This window comes from Canis lupus, chromosome 10 (genome assembly GCF_011100685.1).
Source record: "Canis lupus familiaris isolate Mischka breed German Shepherd chromosome 10, alternate assembly UU_Cfam_GSD_1.0, whole genome shotgun sequence".
NCBI lineage: Eukaryota > Metazoa > Chordata > Mammalia > Carnivora > Canidae > Canis > Canis lupus.
In genome coordinates, this window is record NC_049231.1 from 31,580,196 (window position 1) to 31,597,717 (window position 17,522).

A 17,522-nucleotide genomic window follows, 5' to 3' on the forward strand; every position below is an offset into this window, starting at 1 on the left:
TTACTTGGAAAAGAGAAGTTCCATCTTTCAGCCCACTGGTGAGCAGCATACTTGCTAGCACATTTTTGGCAGCTTCCCAGAGTCCTCCAAATCTGCATCCTCATTTAAGCCTTATGCTAACCCTGTGGGTAGTCTTCCTGTCCTTATTCTACAGTTGAAGAGGTAAGGGCTTGTCCAAAATCATGTAGCATTTGCCCCAGCTGCCAACTCAAATCTAGGTCTTCTGCTCCATGCCTGTCGCTCATTTTTTCTACACCTTTAGGATATGCCCCAGGAGAATTCATCACTTCCCTAAGCACCCCCAGCAGCTACCCATTTTGTTTACCCTTGTCTGTGCCTTTCACACATACACACACAGCCAGACCCTCTCATATTCATCTTGGTGGCCCTTGGCCTTGACAAAGAAGAGGCCCCAAATATTGGATGCAAGGATGGATGAACTGGGCCACTTCACAAGGGAAGTAGCCCCTGACATTTAGACTAGACTGGGTGTACCTTTTTTGGGCTGATGTCCTGTGTGGTCATTGTCCATTTATGAGTCTCTCCCTCCTGTTAGGTGATAAGCTTCCTTAGAGCCTGCAGGCCCTGGCCCATAATGATGATCAATAAATATGTGTTAAGCATCTTCCAAAGCCTTCCCTGACCAACCTAAGTCAGATCTCCCCTGCTCTCCACATCTTATCCTCTATCACTTTGTGCATTTTATTCTTAGTACTCACCATTTCTTTTTTACCTGGTTGGTTTTCTGACTTTTCTGGGAGCATGAGCTCCACAAGAGCAGGCACCATGTCAGCCTTTTCGCCTTATACCTAATAGGGTGCCTGGTCTGTACGAGGTTCAGTACATAGTGGTTACATAAGGGAGTGAATGGTGACCATATCTACCCATAAAAATCTCCTTTCCTGTTACTGTCAGAAGCCAATGAGGGGACATTTGTCATACTCTGTGGTGTGGAGCTCTAGTTTCTTACCTCCATAGATCTTTATATGGGTACAAGGGGCCTGGCCATGTCCTTCCTCTGCCTGATTCACTGGAGTTCCCTAATTGCAAGGTGGTATGGAGAGGCTGCCCCATAACTGGAGGATCCCCTCTGGGAGTGGGAAGGGGCCAGGCACATTAGCTATTTTTCAAGTAAATAATGGAGCTAGAATGGATCTCTGAATTGGACCTCTGTGTTCAAAAGTCCTGCTTTTGCCACACCTCCATCCAGCCTAGGTGCCATGTGATTCTCCTCATCTTACTGACCGGGAAAGCCTTGAGCATGTCTGCCTCCAGTGGTTTCCTGCATGGTCCGTACTCCATCTCCCCCTGCTTAAGTCCAGGCCATGAATAAGCAACCAATATGTTACATCAGAAATGTGAGACTCCCCTCCTAGGGCCAGTTCCCTGCATCCCTGCCCGCCCTCTCCCTACAGGGGTGACCTGTGGAAAGAGGGCTGTGTCTGAGACAGAACATTCCTGATCCCTCCTCCCTGGGAAGGGCATAGCCAAGGCCCAGCCACATTGACTCTACATCCCAGACACATTTATTAGGAGGGTGCCGCTTGGACACAGGTGGATCCTGTTTGTGCTAATTCTCCTCTTCCTTCTGCCCCTGCTGTCGCCATGAAAGAACTCAGTACCCACTCCTCATAAATCTCTCTCACACACCACATCCCGCCTCCCCAAACTTGGGATTTCCCACCCCAGGCAGCACTGGTTTTATAATATTCTCCTTCCTGGTGCCTCTGATGTGGCAGTAAAATATGAGACCACCCACAGAGAAGGAAGCTTACTGGAATCAAGAGTTTCCCCCACCCCCTTCCCAAGGCCAAGGCCTGAGTGATTGGCTGGGATATTCAGGGAGCTCATTATGAGAATAAACATATTAGGGCAGTAGGAAGAGGTCTGTATTAGGGAGACAGCCTTCGGGCACAGTGAGGCCATCAGTTTTGCCTGAGGTCAAACAGCCAGGCAGTTACAAAGGCAGCAACCCCAACCCCCAAGGCATCTAGAATTCCAAACCATCCCTACCCTTCCCTCTGCCAGACAGAACTGTTCAGAGGCGGCTCAAGCCTGAATGAGCCCCCGGCAAGGAGGCAGCAGTCTGTGTGGCCTGTCAGGAGACAGACTTCTGACTCCCAGCCAGGCAGGGGGATGGACTGCCTGACCCCCAGCTTTAGCCCGAGTCCATCTGCCAGGCTCTGCAGTAAACATTCCAGAGATGGGCAAAACAAGTGTTTCTCCTGGGAAGGTGAGGCCTTGTGAAGGCCAGAGCTGCTTGGGTGGTATTGTTATAGGGTAAAGTGCTCTGGGTTCTGGTTAGAATCGAGTTGAGGGCTACCAGTCAGTCATTCAGGTTGGACGCTGTACAAGGACCCCACATCATAATCAGTGCAGAATTGTAAGTGTATTACAGCGGTGTACCAGTAGATGACAGTAAAGTGTCTTAAGGACAGAGTATGCTGTGACTTATCCCTGGAAGACATTGTTCATTTACTCAGTGCGCAAACGTTTGTTAAACATGTGCGTTGTGCCCTGGCACTTTGTACCAGATACCAGATGCAGTGAACATTGAGACAGTTTCAGGTTTCTAGAAGCTCACAGACTAGGTATGTGGGTGCAAGGTAAAAACAAACACCATGCAATCACAACATGGAATGATATGTGTTTTAATGGTTGTTAGTATAGGATGCTGTATGGAACCCCAAGGAGGAACCCCTAACTCAGCCTCATTGTGGAGGAGCACTTTCAGGGAAAACTTGATGGAGGAGGTAAGTGAAGATCTTGGAGACAGCCAGGCAGAGAAGAACAAGAAGCCATCCTAAGCAGAGAGAACAGCCTGTGCAAAGTTTCTGAGGCGTCAAATGTAGGATGAGGCTGGGGAATCACAGGAAGTTGTGTATGTCCATGAGGTGGGCAGAAAACCAGAGGAGAAATGGGCCAAGTCAGCAGGGTCCAGATCATGAAGGACACAGAGGGTCTGAACAGAATCCCCAAAATCTTGAAGCTTAAGATCTAACTCACCATAACGCTTAGAGATTTTATATGTCATTGACAGAGACTTCACCTGGAACGTGTGGGGACTGATCCCTACCATTTCTTCTCTCAGGGTTGATATTAGAGTCAAATAGGAGGAAGGATGTAAAGGTACTTGCAGGCCTTATATACCAACAGCATCTATTTATTATTATCGTTGCACTGATGGAACAGATCAATGTGATGTGAATCACATTTCTGTTTTGCAACCTCTGTGAGGGCAAGATTATGTTTTATCTGTGGATCCCCACCACATAATACCCACAGGCATAGAGAAAACATTTAATAGTTCTTTGTTGTTGATTCTGTGGTAGGCCCTGGGCTGTGTACTTTGGAGCTAAGAATGTGCAGGAACTGTTCTGAGTGCTTTTATGTATCTTATCTTGGTTAGTTTTTACAGCAACCCTGTGAGTTAGTTACTAGTAGTAACCCCACTTTCCAGGTGGGGAAAGTGAAGCACACGGAGGTTGGAGGTTGAGTGAGTTACCCAAGGTTGCACAGTAAGTGGTAGAGCTGGGATTGCATCCATGTGGTTGCCCTGAGTTAGCTACTCTATTGCCTTGTTGCATAGAGAATCAGGTGAATTTATCCCTACAGGCTTGGCTATAGATGTTATCACCCTTGACAAATGAGAAAACCATGACCCAGAGGGGTTAAGTACCTTGGCTTAGAACATGTGGTGAGTGAGTTGTAGAGCTCAAATTTTGCCCAAGTCTTGCTTTTTCAAGTGTACCAGTGATTGTTCTCATTAGTTACCCTCTGAGGTCTCACCTAGTACTTCTTTTAAACCCAAGCTAGAAGGAACCTTGCTTAAGTCTGATTCCAGCCCTTACCAGCTGTACCCCTTCTGACCATGGAGGAGGTCTCTGCACAGGACCCTGTAAATGATACCTTAGACCATGCACTGGATACACAGAACCCTAGAGTTCCTTGCCCAAAGGGACCCTGGCCCAATTCCATGCCCTCTGGAGACCAGTTCCCTGATTAATCCTCCCAAGGCACAGTTGAGGGGGCATGAGTGAGGAAATGAAGCATGACACATAGGCTGGGCCATCCATGAGCCTGCACAAAAAGCCTAGGTGGTGCAGGACAGAAAGGAGGGTGGGAGGAGGATTAGGGAGGAGGGTAGAGACCAAGATATGGCGATCCCCATGTTGCCTTGTTCTGAGTAGAACCCTAAGAATTCCACGAAGTCTAAATTCTGATCCTTCTAGATCATTATGAAGTTGTATTTGTCAAGGAAGGAAGACAGAAATGTTTTATTTAAATGTTTGCTGGCTTTATATATCAATTATAAATATTAGACATATGATACATAGGCCTTCATTTGTTCTTTTGCCCCAGGCCCCACAAATATTAGAGGTGGACTTATCCCAGTGTCTGCAGTTTGCTGATGCTACCTTTAAAGGTTTGTGATAAAATTCACAAGCTAGGTGGAAAGGTTCCCTTTGCATGAAGCCTCACTGCCCACATGTTTTGTCAAACACCATGCCTGAAAGAAAAAAGACCACATCTTCCTTTCAAGTCATAATAACAGCTCCTATCCCACTAAAGTTTTGCCTAGTTGACAGCTAAGTCTGTCAACATTGTGAGAAAAAGTAATGTTAATATTAGAGCTATCAGTCAGTGATTTGGGCAGTCTTGGAAAGAAATGAACTCCATTGTCATCAGCTGAGTGTAGATAGAAACTCTTTGGAAGCAGGCAGACAGAAGTTTGGTCAGAGAATTTGTAGAAAGGATTCTTTCTTTCCAAATGAAAGGTTGAAAAAATAGCAACATGGATGTTCCAGGAAAAAAGAATAGGGGAAGAAACTAAGAAGATTGTTAGATGACTACTTACAAATTATTGATTTGAACTCAATCACATGACCACACCTAGCTGAATAGAGTTGGGATATTCATTCTTGTGTGTGTGTGTGTGTGTGTGTGTGCGCGCGCGCCAATCCATAAACTCTCTTACTTTGTGAAGGGGAGAATGGGTATTGGAATAAAGAGCTGTCTCTTCCCTAGAAAGGTTTATGGAAATGCTTAACACAGTGCTCAGTTTACAGCAAATGACTAAGAACTGTTAGTTTCTTCATACCAAAATCCAAAAGAGCAAACGGAAACTTTTATTACTTTTGCCTTGTGTGTGGGAGGACGTCTAAACCCAGAGTACCCCAACATTTGCTGCTATTTTTCAAGGTTGAACAAAAACATAGATGTGGAATTAGAAGAACAGGATAAAGTTCTTTAGGCAAAACATTTTGTCTCTCTGGGTTTTGGTTTTCTTTTTTATAGGTTGGAAATAATAATGCTTTCTTCATGGTGGTGGTTGGAAGCATTAAAGGAGAAAGGCAATATAGGTTAAAGCCTACAGCACAGTTTCTGGCACAGAGTAAATACTCAACGAGTGGGTTTTTTTCCCCATCTATCTCTTCATTCATTTATTCATTCAAATATTACTTGAGCTCCTACTGTGTGTTAAGCACTCTGGTAGGTGTTGAGAGTATTTGTTCTTTACCTCAAGAGGCTGTGTTATATAGTATATTGAGACAGAAGAATTAAACACAGTTACTGATTATAACTAATTATAATTGTAATAAGTACTATGAAAGAAGAGTATGAAAAGAGAATTGATATGAGAAGAGAGATGAGGGGGCCAAGATTGGGGTGCTTATAGAGAAAAAATGGGCAAGTGGATGGATTTGGGAAATAATTAGAATATAGAGTTAGTGGGTATGGGGAGAGAGAAAGAGAACAAAAATGATGTCTATGTTTCTTCCTGGAGCAGTAGGTAGATGGGATGCCATTTACTGAGAAGATAGAAGTAGGGGTGTAGAGGAAAGATGATGGAAGGATGGCTGGCTGGCTGGCTGTCTGGATAAAGGGACAGATGAGGGCTGCTTCATTGGACAGATTGACAAATGGACGAATGGGTGGACAGATAATTCATGAAGTATATAGAGTGTAACTCACTAAAATAATAAAATAATTCTCATTACTTATGTAGGATTCTTTATTTCATTTGATCTTTAAAATAACCCTTAGAAATATGTCATGCAGGTATTAATATCTTCCTTTTACATATGATAAAATTGAGGCAAAGGGAGGTCCAGCCATCTGGCAGAACCAGAACCTGAGGCTCCAATCTTCCCATTCAGTATTCTTTCCCTTCTTGCACACAGTACATACAAATAATAAGAAAATCAGTCAAGGTAGGAGGAGAGAGCATGAAGGTACAGATGTGTCTGACATGCACTTCTTGGGGTAAGTAAGGCCTTTGGAAGAAGGAAGAAAACAGTAAAGCAGTCTGCACTCTTACTCAGTAGCTTTCTTCCTCTCTTTCACAGGACCAAGTATTTTCATGGAAAGAAGGTGAATGGAGAGATTGAGATCCGAGTGGAGCAGGTAGGTTGGAGCTAGGTCTTTTATGCTATCGCCTTGATGTTTTCCACAGGGGAGTCATTCCCAGGAGCAGCCTTGATCCTCATGTTATGTGGCTACCATGAGTCAAGATTACCAGAAAATCCTGGCTTATACATGAGAGTTTTATTAAATTCCAGAGTCATTTAGCTTAATGGTTTTTGTTTTAGCAGCAGAACCTTTCTTCAAAGGAAATCTCAAGTAGGAGGCCATTGTGCAAAATAGAGACAAGTAGAGACAAGAGAACTGATGAAATGGGCGCGGGGAACCCAAAAGTCTGTCTGCTCCATCCTGTTCCACTTTCCTCCAATTCCCCCAAAGCCCCCAAGGCATCTCCTTGGAACCACTGGAGCCAGAGAGCACAGTGGGTTTGAATCCTGGCTCTCTCATTTAATCGGTATGGGGCAGGTAACCTAATTATTCTATGCCTCAATTTCCTTGTATCATTGTTGGGATTAAATAATTTAAAACCTCAAAGAGTTATGAATATTGGCTCTAATGTCAACATCCAGGCACCTCATTTATTGGGAAAGAAACACAGACTTGTTCAAGGCTACATAGGAAATCTGTGGCAGAATTGGGACTAGAACTTATGACCTCTAGATCTAGGGCTCCTCCCATTCATTCAGTATATGCCAAGCATCCTGCTCAGCCTTAGGAGAGCTAAGGCTCAAAGCCTGGGCTCTGGAGCCAGACTTTAGGTCTGAATCCCAGTGCCACTCCTTACTAACTGCAACTTTGATTGGGCTGTACTAAGGTCTTTGCAGCTCAGTTTCTTCATCTATACAATTGGGTAATAATAGCATCAATTTCATAGGGTGGCTATGAGGATCAAATGAGTTAGTCTCTAGGTATTTGGAATAGCACCTGGCACTTAGTAAATGTTATTCATTTATCATCATCATCGATGTCATCATCATCATCATAAAAGACAAAGAGTTAACAAGATAGACAAAGTCCCTACTATAAGATGAAGTCAGAAAAGTGCAATAAGAAAATAGAGGGTGTGACTTTTTTTAGCATTCTTTGAGTTTAGTGTGTTAGAAGAACAGAAAGCCTTTCTGAGTATCCAATTTGAGTTGGCTTAGTATTAAAACACCTTAAACTTGAATTTCAATTTGATCCTGTGGCTTTCAAGTCAGTCCAATGTCTACTGGTTTTCCTTCCATGGCAAAGAGTAGGTTATTTTTGTTCACTTAACAAATATTTGTCAAATGTCTACTTTGCTAGTTCACTAATATGTGGGAAAGGAGGATATAGAAACAGAGGCTCTGTCCCAAAAAGTTTGTGGTTTAGGAAGGGAGGCAAGATAAGTCTTCACAGAACCTCAGTGCAGGTGGAGTCCAGGAAAGGGAAGTCCAGACTTAGTGCCAAGGGCAGCAGAGGCCATGGGGAGTAAGAATGGCTCTAAGGAGGAGGTGGTATTTAGAGGGCATCTTGGAGGATGGGTAGGATTTCAATAAGTGGATATAGCCACATGAAGTGTACATGAGATGGAGCAGTGTGAGCAAAAGTAAGGGGGCTGAAGAATAGAGAGTGTGGAATGGTGAGATTCCAGTTTGGTTGACTCCAAAATGGGGCACATCATCTTCTCCTAGCCCCAACTTACTTGTCCTCCCAAGTTACCTCTCTCAATAAGAGTGTCACCCTCTACCTTCCCATTAGTCAGAAACCTGCACAGGCTCCTGGATGCTTCGCCTCCCTCCACCACTACACCCATTCAGCTACCAGAACCTGTTGACTTCACATTCCATGTCTCCAGTCCACGCACTTCTCTCCATCCTCATTACCTAGATCCTCAGCTGAACCATCATCAGCTCTCATCCAATCTTTCTCATCAATAGCCTTCTAACTCTTTTTACCCACTTCCAATTTATTTTTATTATTAAAGCTGCAGTGATCTTTCTAAAAAACCAAATAGATTCTTTAAAGTGTTAGCTTCTTTTAAAAAAAGGTTTTATTTATTTGAGAGAGAGAGAGAAAGACAGCATGAGCAGAGGGGAAGGGTAGAGAGAGGAGAGAAACAGACTCCCCACTGAGCCGGGAGCCCAATGTGGGGCTCGGTGTGGGCTTGATCCCAGGACCTTGAAATCATGACCTGAGCAGAAGGCAGACACTCAACTGACTGAGCCACTTAAGGCCACTAAAGTGTTAGCTTTTAAATCCGTTCCTCAAGGACTCTTCCTTTCATACCTTGATCTAAATCCGCTAACTTGGTTATTCCCTATCATAGCACCCAATTTGGCCTTCTTAGCCCTTATCCATATATTTAGCTGTGGGATTATTTGCATGAGCATAAGGACCATGACTGTTTGGATCTCACTTTGTTAAGTAGCACACGGCCTGGCACATACTAGAACTAAAGAAATATTTGCAGAATGAATGACTGATAGATTCCACAGATTCCAGGCTACTTGTCAGTTTCCAAGGGAGATAAATCATTGCTTCTTAATCCCCCTCAAAAATCTGTTTTTTTCATAAACCATCTGGTAAATGCTCAGTTGCCAGTTCAGCCAGCCCTGTCTCATCCCATTCATGAAAACCCCAGAGACATGTTTTAATTTTACCCATTTATCTCAATGATGCCCCTAGCCCAGCTTATGGGTATAAAATCTATAAGTAGGAGCATCATTGGGAATTGCCCTAAGAATAACTCACTCGGCTCTGGGGACACTCAGCCAATCAATGAAGGCTACAGTCATACTGGAAAACATTGGCTTATTTAGCATCATCCTGATTTCTAGCCACGCCCCTCCATAGAAGCCAGAAGGCAAATTAGCCAAATAGCAGGTTATTTGGGCATTTTTCCCTGAAAGACATGCCTTCCTAAACTCATCTTAGAGTCTGAAATGATTGTTTTTTTCCCATCTGGATGAATGGTTGGGTCACATAAGCAACCCCCCAGGAATCTCACACGTATCCTCTCACACTGAGGAAAAGTCTTAGGATGGAAGCCACTGTTTAGTCTGAGCTGGACTCACATTTTGGAAGTCTGTCTCCCAACTAAGGGCCAAATTAACCAGATAATTGCACTGTCTGGGTTTTGCTGGACAGAGCAAATGAGTTAGTTGTGGTTGGCCTAGAGGAAGCCTCCGCCTCTTCTCTCCACCCTCTTCCCCCCAAGTTCAAAAACTGCTTGCCTCAGCACTTACAGAGCCAGGAATCAAGAAACCCTGGGGAGGCTGGGGAGGTGTGTGTGTGTGGGGGGGCTGCATCATGTTTCATTCCATTACCCAGAATGCCCTATTGACTCTGTGGGACCTCACAGCAGTGTCCTTGGAGGGTCTAAGACGTTTGGGCCAGGGTGGTTGACCTGTCAAGTTCTTTTCTGTTTATATTTGAGCAGAGGGTCTTTTTCTCCATAGGTACAAGTCACCCCTCAATGGGACTAAACAATGAGGTTGATGAATGGATTAATATTGAATAGACTCAGTTCTGAGAGATGAGCAGACTAGGACTTGTTCGGACAGAGCCTTGGACTTCTTTCCTCTCTAATAAAAGACTACGATTACAATGGTCAGTCTTTCCTCAGTGATAATAGAGGTACCAAGGCATAAGCAATGACAGTGTCCTGCTCTAACAGATGGAGGGAAAGACAAGAAGGTGAAGCATCTGACCTTGGCTCCAATGGAGGAAGCTGGACAAGCCACAGATTTACATATGAATGCCCTTGGAGTCCTGCTCCCCCTGTGATATTGGAGTTGCAATAGGGTTAGGTCGATGTGTGCAGATCCCAGGAAAGGTTCTTGATGCAACTGCTATTCACCTTCTGCTCTTTATATATTTCCTCAACTCAGATGTCTTAGGGAAGCAAAGGTAGGATTTTTTTTCCTCAACATATGTAAGCACTCTTATCATAGTTTGGCTATTGTGGACATTGCCGCTATAAACATTGGGGTGCAGGTGCCCCATCATATCATTAGTAGATTTGTATCTTTGGGTAAATGCCTAATAGTGCGATTGAATGGGAAGAAATCAGAGAGGGAGACAAACCATAAGAAACTCTTAACTGTAGGAAACAAACTGAGGGTTGCTGGAGGGGTGGTGGGTGTGGGGGTTGGGGTACCAGATGATAGGAGGGCATGTGATGTGATGAGCGCTGGGTGTTATATGCAGCTGATGAATTACTGAAGTCTACATCTGAAACTAATAGATGTACTATATGTTGGTTAATTGAATTTAAATTTAAATAATAAAATAGTTTAAACACTCAAAACCATCATGTATATAATTTTGCATGCCCACTTCAGCTTTCTATCCACAGTTCTCAATGGGTCAACCTTTCTTAGAATGAATCTTTGCTGTAGATGTTATATTGACCATAAAGATCATGTGATATTTCAAGAAGTAGTTGTCAACAAGATAGAGAAATAGAAGTTGGATGTTAATTCAGATCAGTGAATTGGTAACAAGTTGAACATTACCCCCATTAGGAAATGATTACTTGATAGAGATACACCTTGAGAGAAATACATGTAATAGCAGAGCCCTTGGCTTTATTCTTCTACTTAACTGAGACTTGTCAAATTATATTTGCTGATGACTTGAAGCTGAATAAGAGAGAGAATATGCCATGCTAAGCCTGATACAAGCGAATTGAAGGAGGTTGTGATATAAGGCCCTATGGAAAAACTCAGCTGAAGAGGAGCAAGATTAGGGAGACTTTGCTTATTAAAATCACAAGGAGGGGGAAGGGGATTCCTGGGTGGCTCAGCGGTTTAGCGTCTGCCTTGGGCCCAGGGCGTGATCCTGGAGTCCCGGGATTGAGTTCCGCATCGGGCTCCCTGCTTGGAGCCAGCTTCTCTCTTTGCTTCTCTCTCTACCTCTCTCTCTCTCTCTCTCTCTCTCATGAATGAATAAATAAATAAATAATCTTTAAAAAAATCACAAGAGGAAAGAAAAGACCTAAGATTTGAACAAATTCTTAATATCTGTAGAGGAAGTCTAATGTGGAGGTTAAGATTGTGACTTCAGAGTAGGAGGGACCAGAGGTGGATCTCAGCTCTACCATATTTTTTTGTGTTGGCCTTCTATTTATAACATTTATATGCACGTTTTGTCATCTGAAAAATGAGAGTAATAATTTCTATCCCCTAGAGTTACTGTGTCGATTATATGAGTCAGTGTAAGTTATATGCTTAGCGTAATTTCTGGCACATATGTTAGATGCTCAATAAACTATAGTTATGGTTGCTATTCTCCCAAAACCTGATACCTCTTTAGGCTGTGTTATCAAAGTACAGCATTTAGAATCCGGGAAGGTGCTGGTACATAAACACACATGCACACACACACACACACACGCACACCCTTACACCCCTACACACCTATACTGTCCTGGTCAGACGCTAGGGACAGGTCCAGTTTTGATGTCACATCATAAGGGGGTATTCCACAGAATGCCTTGTGAAAAGAGTGATTGGAGTCTGGGGAATCTGACATCTGTGAGCAAAGGGTATCAGTATAAGGAACTGAAGATGTTTAGTCCAGAGACAAAGGTCTTTCAGAGGATCCCATCTACTCTGTGTAGTGTCTACTACCTGAATAAAGTAGGTGAAAATGGTAACAGTTACCATATGTTAAGCACTTACAAGATCAGGCTAGATGTTTTTCATTGTTGAATGAGCATTGTCATTGCCTCCATCTTAAAGAATCTGAGACTCAGAGGGAGTAAGTGGCTTTCCCAAGGTTGCCCAACTTAAAATTGGCAGGAGCTTGTCTTTGAACCCAGGCAGTCTGACTTCAAGGCCCTCCTATATTATCCACTGCATTTTTCTGCCAGTGGTGCAGGTATTTAGAGCCATAATCGAATGTGTTGGTTAAGTCACATCCATAATCTTATTCCGGCCTCACCACAACCCTTGGAGATGGTTGCTATGATGCTCCCTGTTTGGCAGATGAAGAAAATGAGGCTCAGAAAGGTTCCATAGCTAATCTGAAATGAGTGATAAAAGTGTCATGTGTGAGTGTGCTGGAAAAACCACCCCAGATTGTCTCACTGGGGTTACAGTTCAGGCTAATAGTACTATCCTGCAAGAACATGGATTTCAACTTGGTATGAACAGAAACTATGAAGCAGTACTAAGTAATGATAAATGGGCCACGCCCCTTGGTAGATGCAGAGTTCCAGTAGAAACTGGGTTGATGAATGTAGTGAATATTTCATAGGAAATTTGGGTACCTAATTGGAGATAACCTTTGTTTTTTTTTCTCTTTTATTTATTTTTGGGGTAAAGATAATATATACAAATAGCAAAAGTTGAAAAGATTAAAAATGGTATCTAATGAAAAGTTCACTTCAACTTTGCCCCTACTAATCTGTTTTCCTTAACCATCCATGAACTTCATTTAACCATTATCACTAATTCCTTGGGCAACTTTCTAGAGAGGTTTTAAATGCAATACCAAATATATGTGTATGTGTATTTTCCTTTGTTTTTCATAAATAGTAGTTGGTTTGAAAAACAGAAATCATTGTAGGTATTTCGGAAGAAGACTTAATGGGAAGATTAGTTACAAATGGTTCAAAAGGGAAAATCATATTACCCAGAACCACAGCAGCCCTACATTCACTGCTGCTGTTGTCACTACCACCATGGCCAGTGGAGAGCCATGAGTCTGCCCTCCCACTGCGCTGCAGGAATCGCCACCAATCTGCTCTATCTGCAGAGGCTGTCAGTGAAGCTTCTGTAGCTACCACCAGAAGCAGAACAATTGCTATCTCCTTCTTAACCTGAACTCTTGCATAAATGGCTCCCATTGTTAGAAATTAACTGAAACCATGTGGCAAAAGCATCTGGGATGTGTAGCTTTAGGCTTTCAGCCCCCATAGTGCAGGAAAGAGGGATGGGTGTGGGACTGAGTGGCAATCAACAGTGAGCAGCACAGTCCATTCTTTTAGCTGTTCAAGGTCCACACATACCCTTCTACATACCTGTACTGTTCTGAACCCTGACTTCTCACTTAATATACTGGTTGTTTCTTCCATGAGAGTATGTGCAGAGCTGCCTCATTCTTGTTAATGATTGCCTGGAGCACCGTCATATGGATATCCAGTAATTTATATTCCATAATTTTACTATAACAAATAATGCCAAACCTGTGTCATTGCAGACGTCTGTTAGCATACCCATAGGATTCCTTCCTAGAATTAGAACAACTGGTTCTAAGAGCAACGCATGCCATGAGTGCTGTCACGCACCTGGAATACAGGGCTTTCTGCAGCTGCTGGCATTGCTACCACCCTCAGCAATTAGCTCTCTTCCACCCTCAGCAGTTAGCTCTCTTCTGGAAGTGGCCCAGATGAGGACAGCTGCCTTGCCCAAGCTCACCTCTCTTTCCTGATGGCAGCTTCATTCAATGACCGGGCAATGCAAAGACCTTGCCCATTTACCCCAATTTGGGACAACTCTGAAGGCCCATCCCAGCTTCAGAGCTCTTTGTGGAATTGACAGAGGCCTTTGCTGAGGTAGCAGTGCAGTCTAACTTCTCCTTCTGCCCAGTGCTGCTGCTTTCCATTTTCTTCTCATCTGATAGTGGTGATACCCAGAGCACTCCCTAGTAAGCCCCCCACAGGCTGGTGTCTATCTCAGAGTATACCTCCCACTATGAGTGTACACTTAGGATCCTGATAGCTATTGCCAGATCGCCCTCCATAGAGGTTGTATAGATGATCTATAAGACCCTTCTGATGTGGATTTCTAGGACTGTAATTGACCCATGGGTTCTGGTGTCCAGCGTGCACAGAATGTCCTCCTGGTTTCAGCTTAAGCATTGATGCTGAACACTGAAGTACTTCATAATTTGCTCTTCCTATTTGACCTTCTTGTGTTTGAAATTCACCAGAGCTTGGCGTTTCTCTGCAGGGCTGAGTCCGGCAGAACTCTACCCGCTCTGATCCACTAAGCCTTGTTTTGTTAACACAATCCTGCAAGATTTATTTGTTTGGCTTGGCTTACCCTGACCTCAGACATTCTGTTTTGTATTATTTTTAAAAGCGTGCAGGTCTCCATGGAGGCCTTTTTCTTTTCAAATCTAAGAACCAGCTGGGGGAATGAAAAAAGCAGGTGGGACACTAGGGCATATTAGCTGAAACATAACTCATTAGAGGAGCAAGTGTGTCTTTTCTTAACCATGGCATTATGAATGTGGGTGAGTTAATCACCATCCTGGCTCTATCTTTAGGCCCACTAATTTAAGAAGACAACAGAGAAATGGAGAAACAATAGCAATGGTGATGGTGGTTAACTTTGATTGAACATTTTCTGTATGCTGGGTGCCATGTTAAGTGCGTCCAGTGCCTTAACTCATCCCACATGATGTGCCTATTGCTGAGGAAGCTGAGGCTCCAAGAGCTTAGATAAATTGCCCAGCCTGGGTCACACAGCTGGTAAGAATGTGCTGCCGCTGGGATCTGAACCTAAGTCCAGCTGACATCAGGGGCCTGCTTAACCAAAGTAGATCTAGTAGAGTATATGTTGAGTTTTGAATTTGTCTTCATTAAGCTCTTTTTCAGTTCCCCTCTTGGATCAGGTTCCTCAAGCACATAATCCCACCGTCAATTCCTATCTTACCTTACTCTTTTGATCTGCTGGATAAATTACAATTTCTTAGGAGGTGTCCTTCTAGCAAAAGACTCCTCCTTTTCTTGCTAACCCCGGTGGCTCTTACCCATCATTTGATGTTTCTGGCTTATTGCTGGATAGTCCTCCTGTTAACAGTTCTGTTTGTTCTTTGTTTTCCTCAAAAATAAATATTTACTATTTGTCTCTAAGTGTAGTGGTACACTTCAGACTATATTAAGACTATAATAGCCCTGACTCTGGAGTCAGACCAGGGTTTGAATCCCAGCCCTGCCACTCCCTAAGTGACCTTGAGCAAGTAACCTGACTTCTCTGTGCTTCAGTGTCCTCAAATGTAAGATGAAAATAATAATAGTAATAATAATAACCACAAGATATACCTACAGAATTGCTAAACCCATGTTTCAGTCTCTGGGATTATTCAGAAATGGAAAGGATATAATTCATGCTTAAAGAAGTTTGTTGTATAGTTAGGGGTGGATAAGAAATATAAAACATTCATGTTTATGTGTGTGTTTTTATTATTTACATATATTTCTAATCATATTTCCCCAAACATATGGTGTTCAACTGGCATCTGGTGCAAACTTCTAACTTTTCCTTGATAGCAGATAGTATAGGTCCTGGTCAAGGTATTCAATAAATGCTTGTTGAGTGAATGTGTGAATGAATGGATAGTGTGGTACAGTCATAGTAGGGTAGGGCCAGAAAGGGACCTTGGAAATCATCTAATCCAACCTGCATGTTTAATAGCTGAGGTTCAGAGCAGGGAAGTGAGTAGACCTAGCACACACATCAAATTATTGTAGTTCCATGTAGAGACCCCTGGCTCCCAACTCCCATATCACCCTTTTTCCTACTACATGTCTCCACTTGTCAATGTTATCATTTATCTTCCCCATTTAAGAAACTATTAGTGTCTTCTGATGGTTTTGGTAGCAAACAAGTTAATCTAATTCTGTAGTCAGGAAGTCCATGTTTTCCACATTTACCCACAAGATGCCTTCTCCTTGTGAAGGCAGGGGTGCTAGGATGGATTCTGAGCCACAGCTAATGGCCGAGGCAAGCTCCAAATAATGAGGGCTGGAGGAAGATTGAGACTATGGTTGGATGAGCCCTGCTGATCCTAAATGCAACAGGGACTGCTTTGCCACTTGGATAGTTCTTCATGGCCTACCTCCCTGGTTTGGCTATACTACTCATTAGCCACTTAATCAAAGATGAGAAGAAAGGTTCCATGAGAACGAGAGCAAGTCCATCTTCTTGTGCTGGGAAAGCTGGCTCATGGTATCATAGCCTCTACCTACTCTGATAATTTTCCTGTCCTTGATGCCATCTCCCTCCATCAATATCTGCTCTGCTCTATCACATTTATCATAGATAAATGTGTCTCCAGTGGAAATTAAGCAGCAGTTCTGAAGGAGAACTTAATAACCCTTTAACTTCTTGAGTGGTGTGTATTAAAAAAATAAACAGAACTTGACTTCTCTCAGCCTGCTTCTTAATTCAAGAAAACACTTACTGAGCACCTGCTCTGTATTTGGCCTTAATGACAGCCTTCCGCTCTCACGGTATGCTCCTTCTGGTGGAAAGATAGATATTTGGGGGGAGTGACTGTAATACATTAGAGACCTGTGCAAACCTTAGTGAGCACAGAAGAGGGATTGCCACCGTTGCCTTGGGACATTCTTAGGAAATGCTTCATGGAGAGGTTAATACTTGGTTGGGATTTGGGGAAAAGAATTAGCTTTGCATCAGGCTGCAAAGGAGGCAGATGTGAATACCAGGTCTCCCAGCTCAAGAACATACTTTAAATTTCAGCTTGTCACATGTGGGGAAAATGACTGGAGTATAGGGTGCATGAGGAGTGGGAGTGGGAGATAAAGCTGGAAAAGAAACAGAACAATCTCTTCGGGGTGGGCTTTGTGCAGCAAGGCAAGCAGCTGGAAATCATGTCATAGAGGCAGTGGGGACATACCTGTCAGATTTTTTAAGCTGTGGAGTGACGTGATCATGTTTTCATTTTAGGATGCACATGCTAATAGTGGTTTAGAAGATTGGCTGGGTAGGAGCGGTGGCCTGAGACTGCTTGTAAATCCCTGCCACATGGTCTTTAGCTTCATTCTCTACCTGCAACTTGCATTTGAAAAGGGAGAAGATGACCTACTTTTTCTTTAAAGCAGAGAGGATGGAACCAGAGCCACACAATGTGTTTGAGCTAGCATCCCATAAAAGCAAGTGCTATCAACTGCTTCTTATTCACCACCTTTGTCCCAGCCACTTGCCCAGACCCAGTTCACTCCCTACATTCCACTTTACTCTCAATCTACCTAAGCTCTCGCCTTGTGGTGCCTTCCACTGCTTATGATTACCACTCCTCTGCCCATTCCTCTGCCCACTCCTCCCCACTTTTGCCCCTCCTTACACCCTTTCTGGCTTTGTCCTTCAGCTTTTGCTTGGCTAACTTTACATTTACTGCCAGCTCTGCTGTCAATCTCTACCATTTAGAGTCTGGCT

At 43.4% G+C, this 17,522-nt stretch overlaps 1 protein-coding gene and 1 long non-coding RNA gene across 4 annotated transcripts in view; one reads left to right on the forward strand and one right to left on the reverse strand.

Annotated features, from left to right (window-relative positions):
- Positions 1-17,522, forward strand: part of SYN3 (synapsin III) — a 453,900-nt gene that overhangs the window by 48,374 nt on the left and 388,004 nt on the right. For all 3 annotated transcript variants that reach the window (XM_038550747.1, XM_038550748.1, XM_038550749.1), the window contains one exon: positions 6,351-6,408. In XM_038550747.1, the coding sequence (XP_038406675.1) occupies positions 6,351-6,408 (58 nt within the window). The remainder of the gene's footprint in view (positions 1-6,350; positions 6,409-17,522) is intronic.
- The window catches only part of LOC102154248, a 65,667-nt gene that overhangs the window by 25,373 nt on the left and 22,772 nt on the right, over positions 1-17,522 (reverse strand). The gene's annotated exons all lie outside the window — the stretch shown is intronic.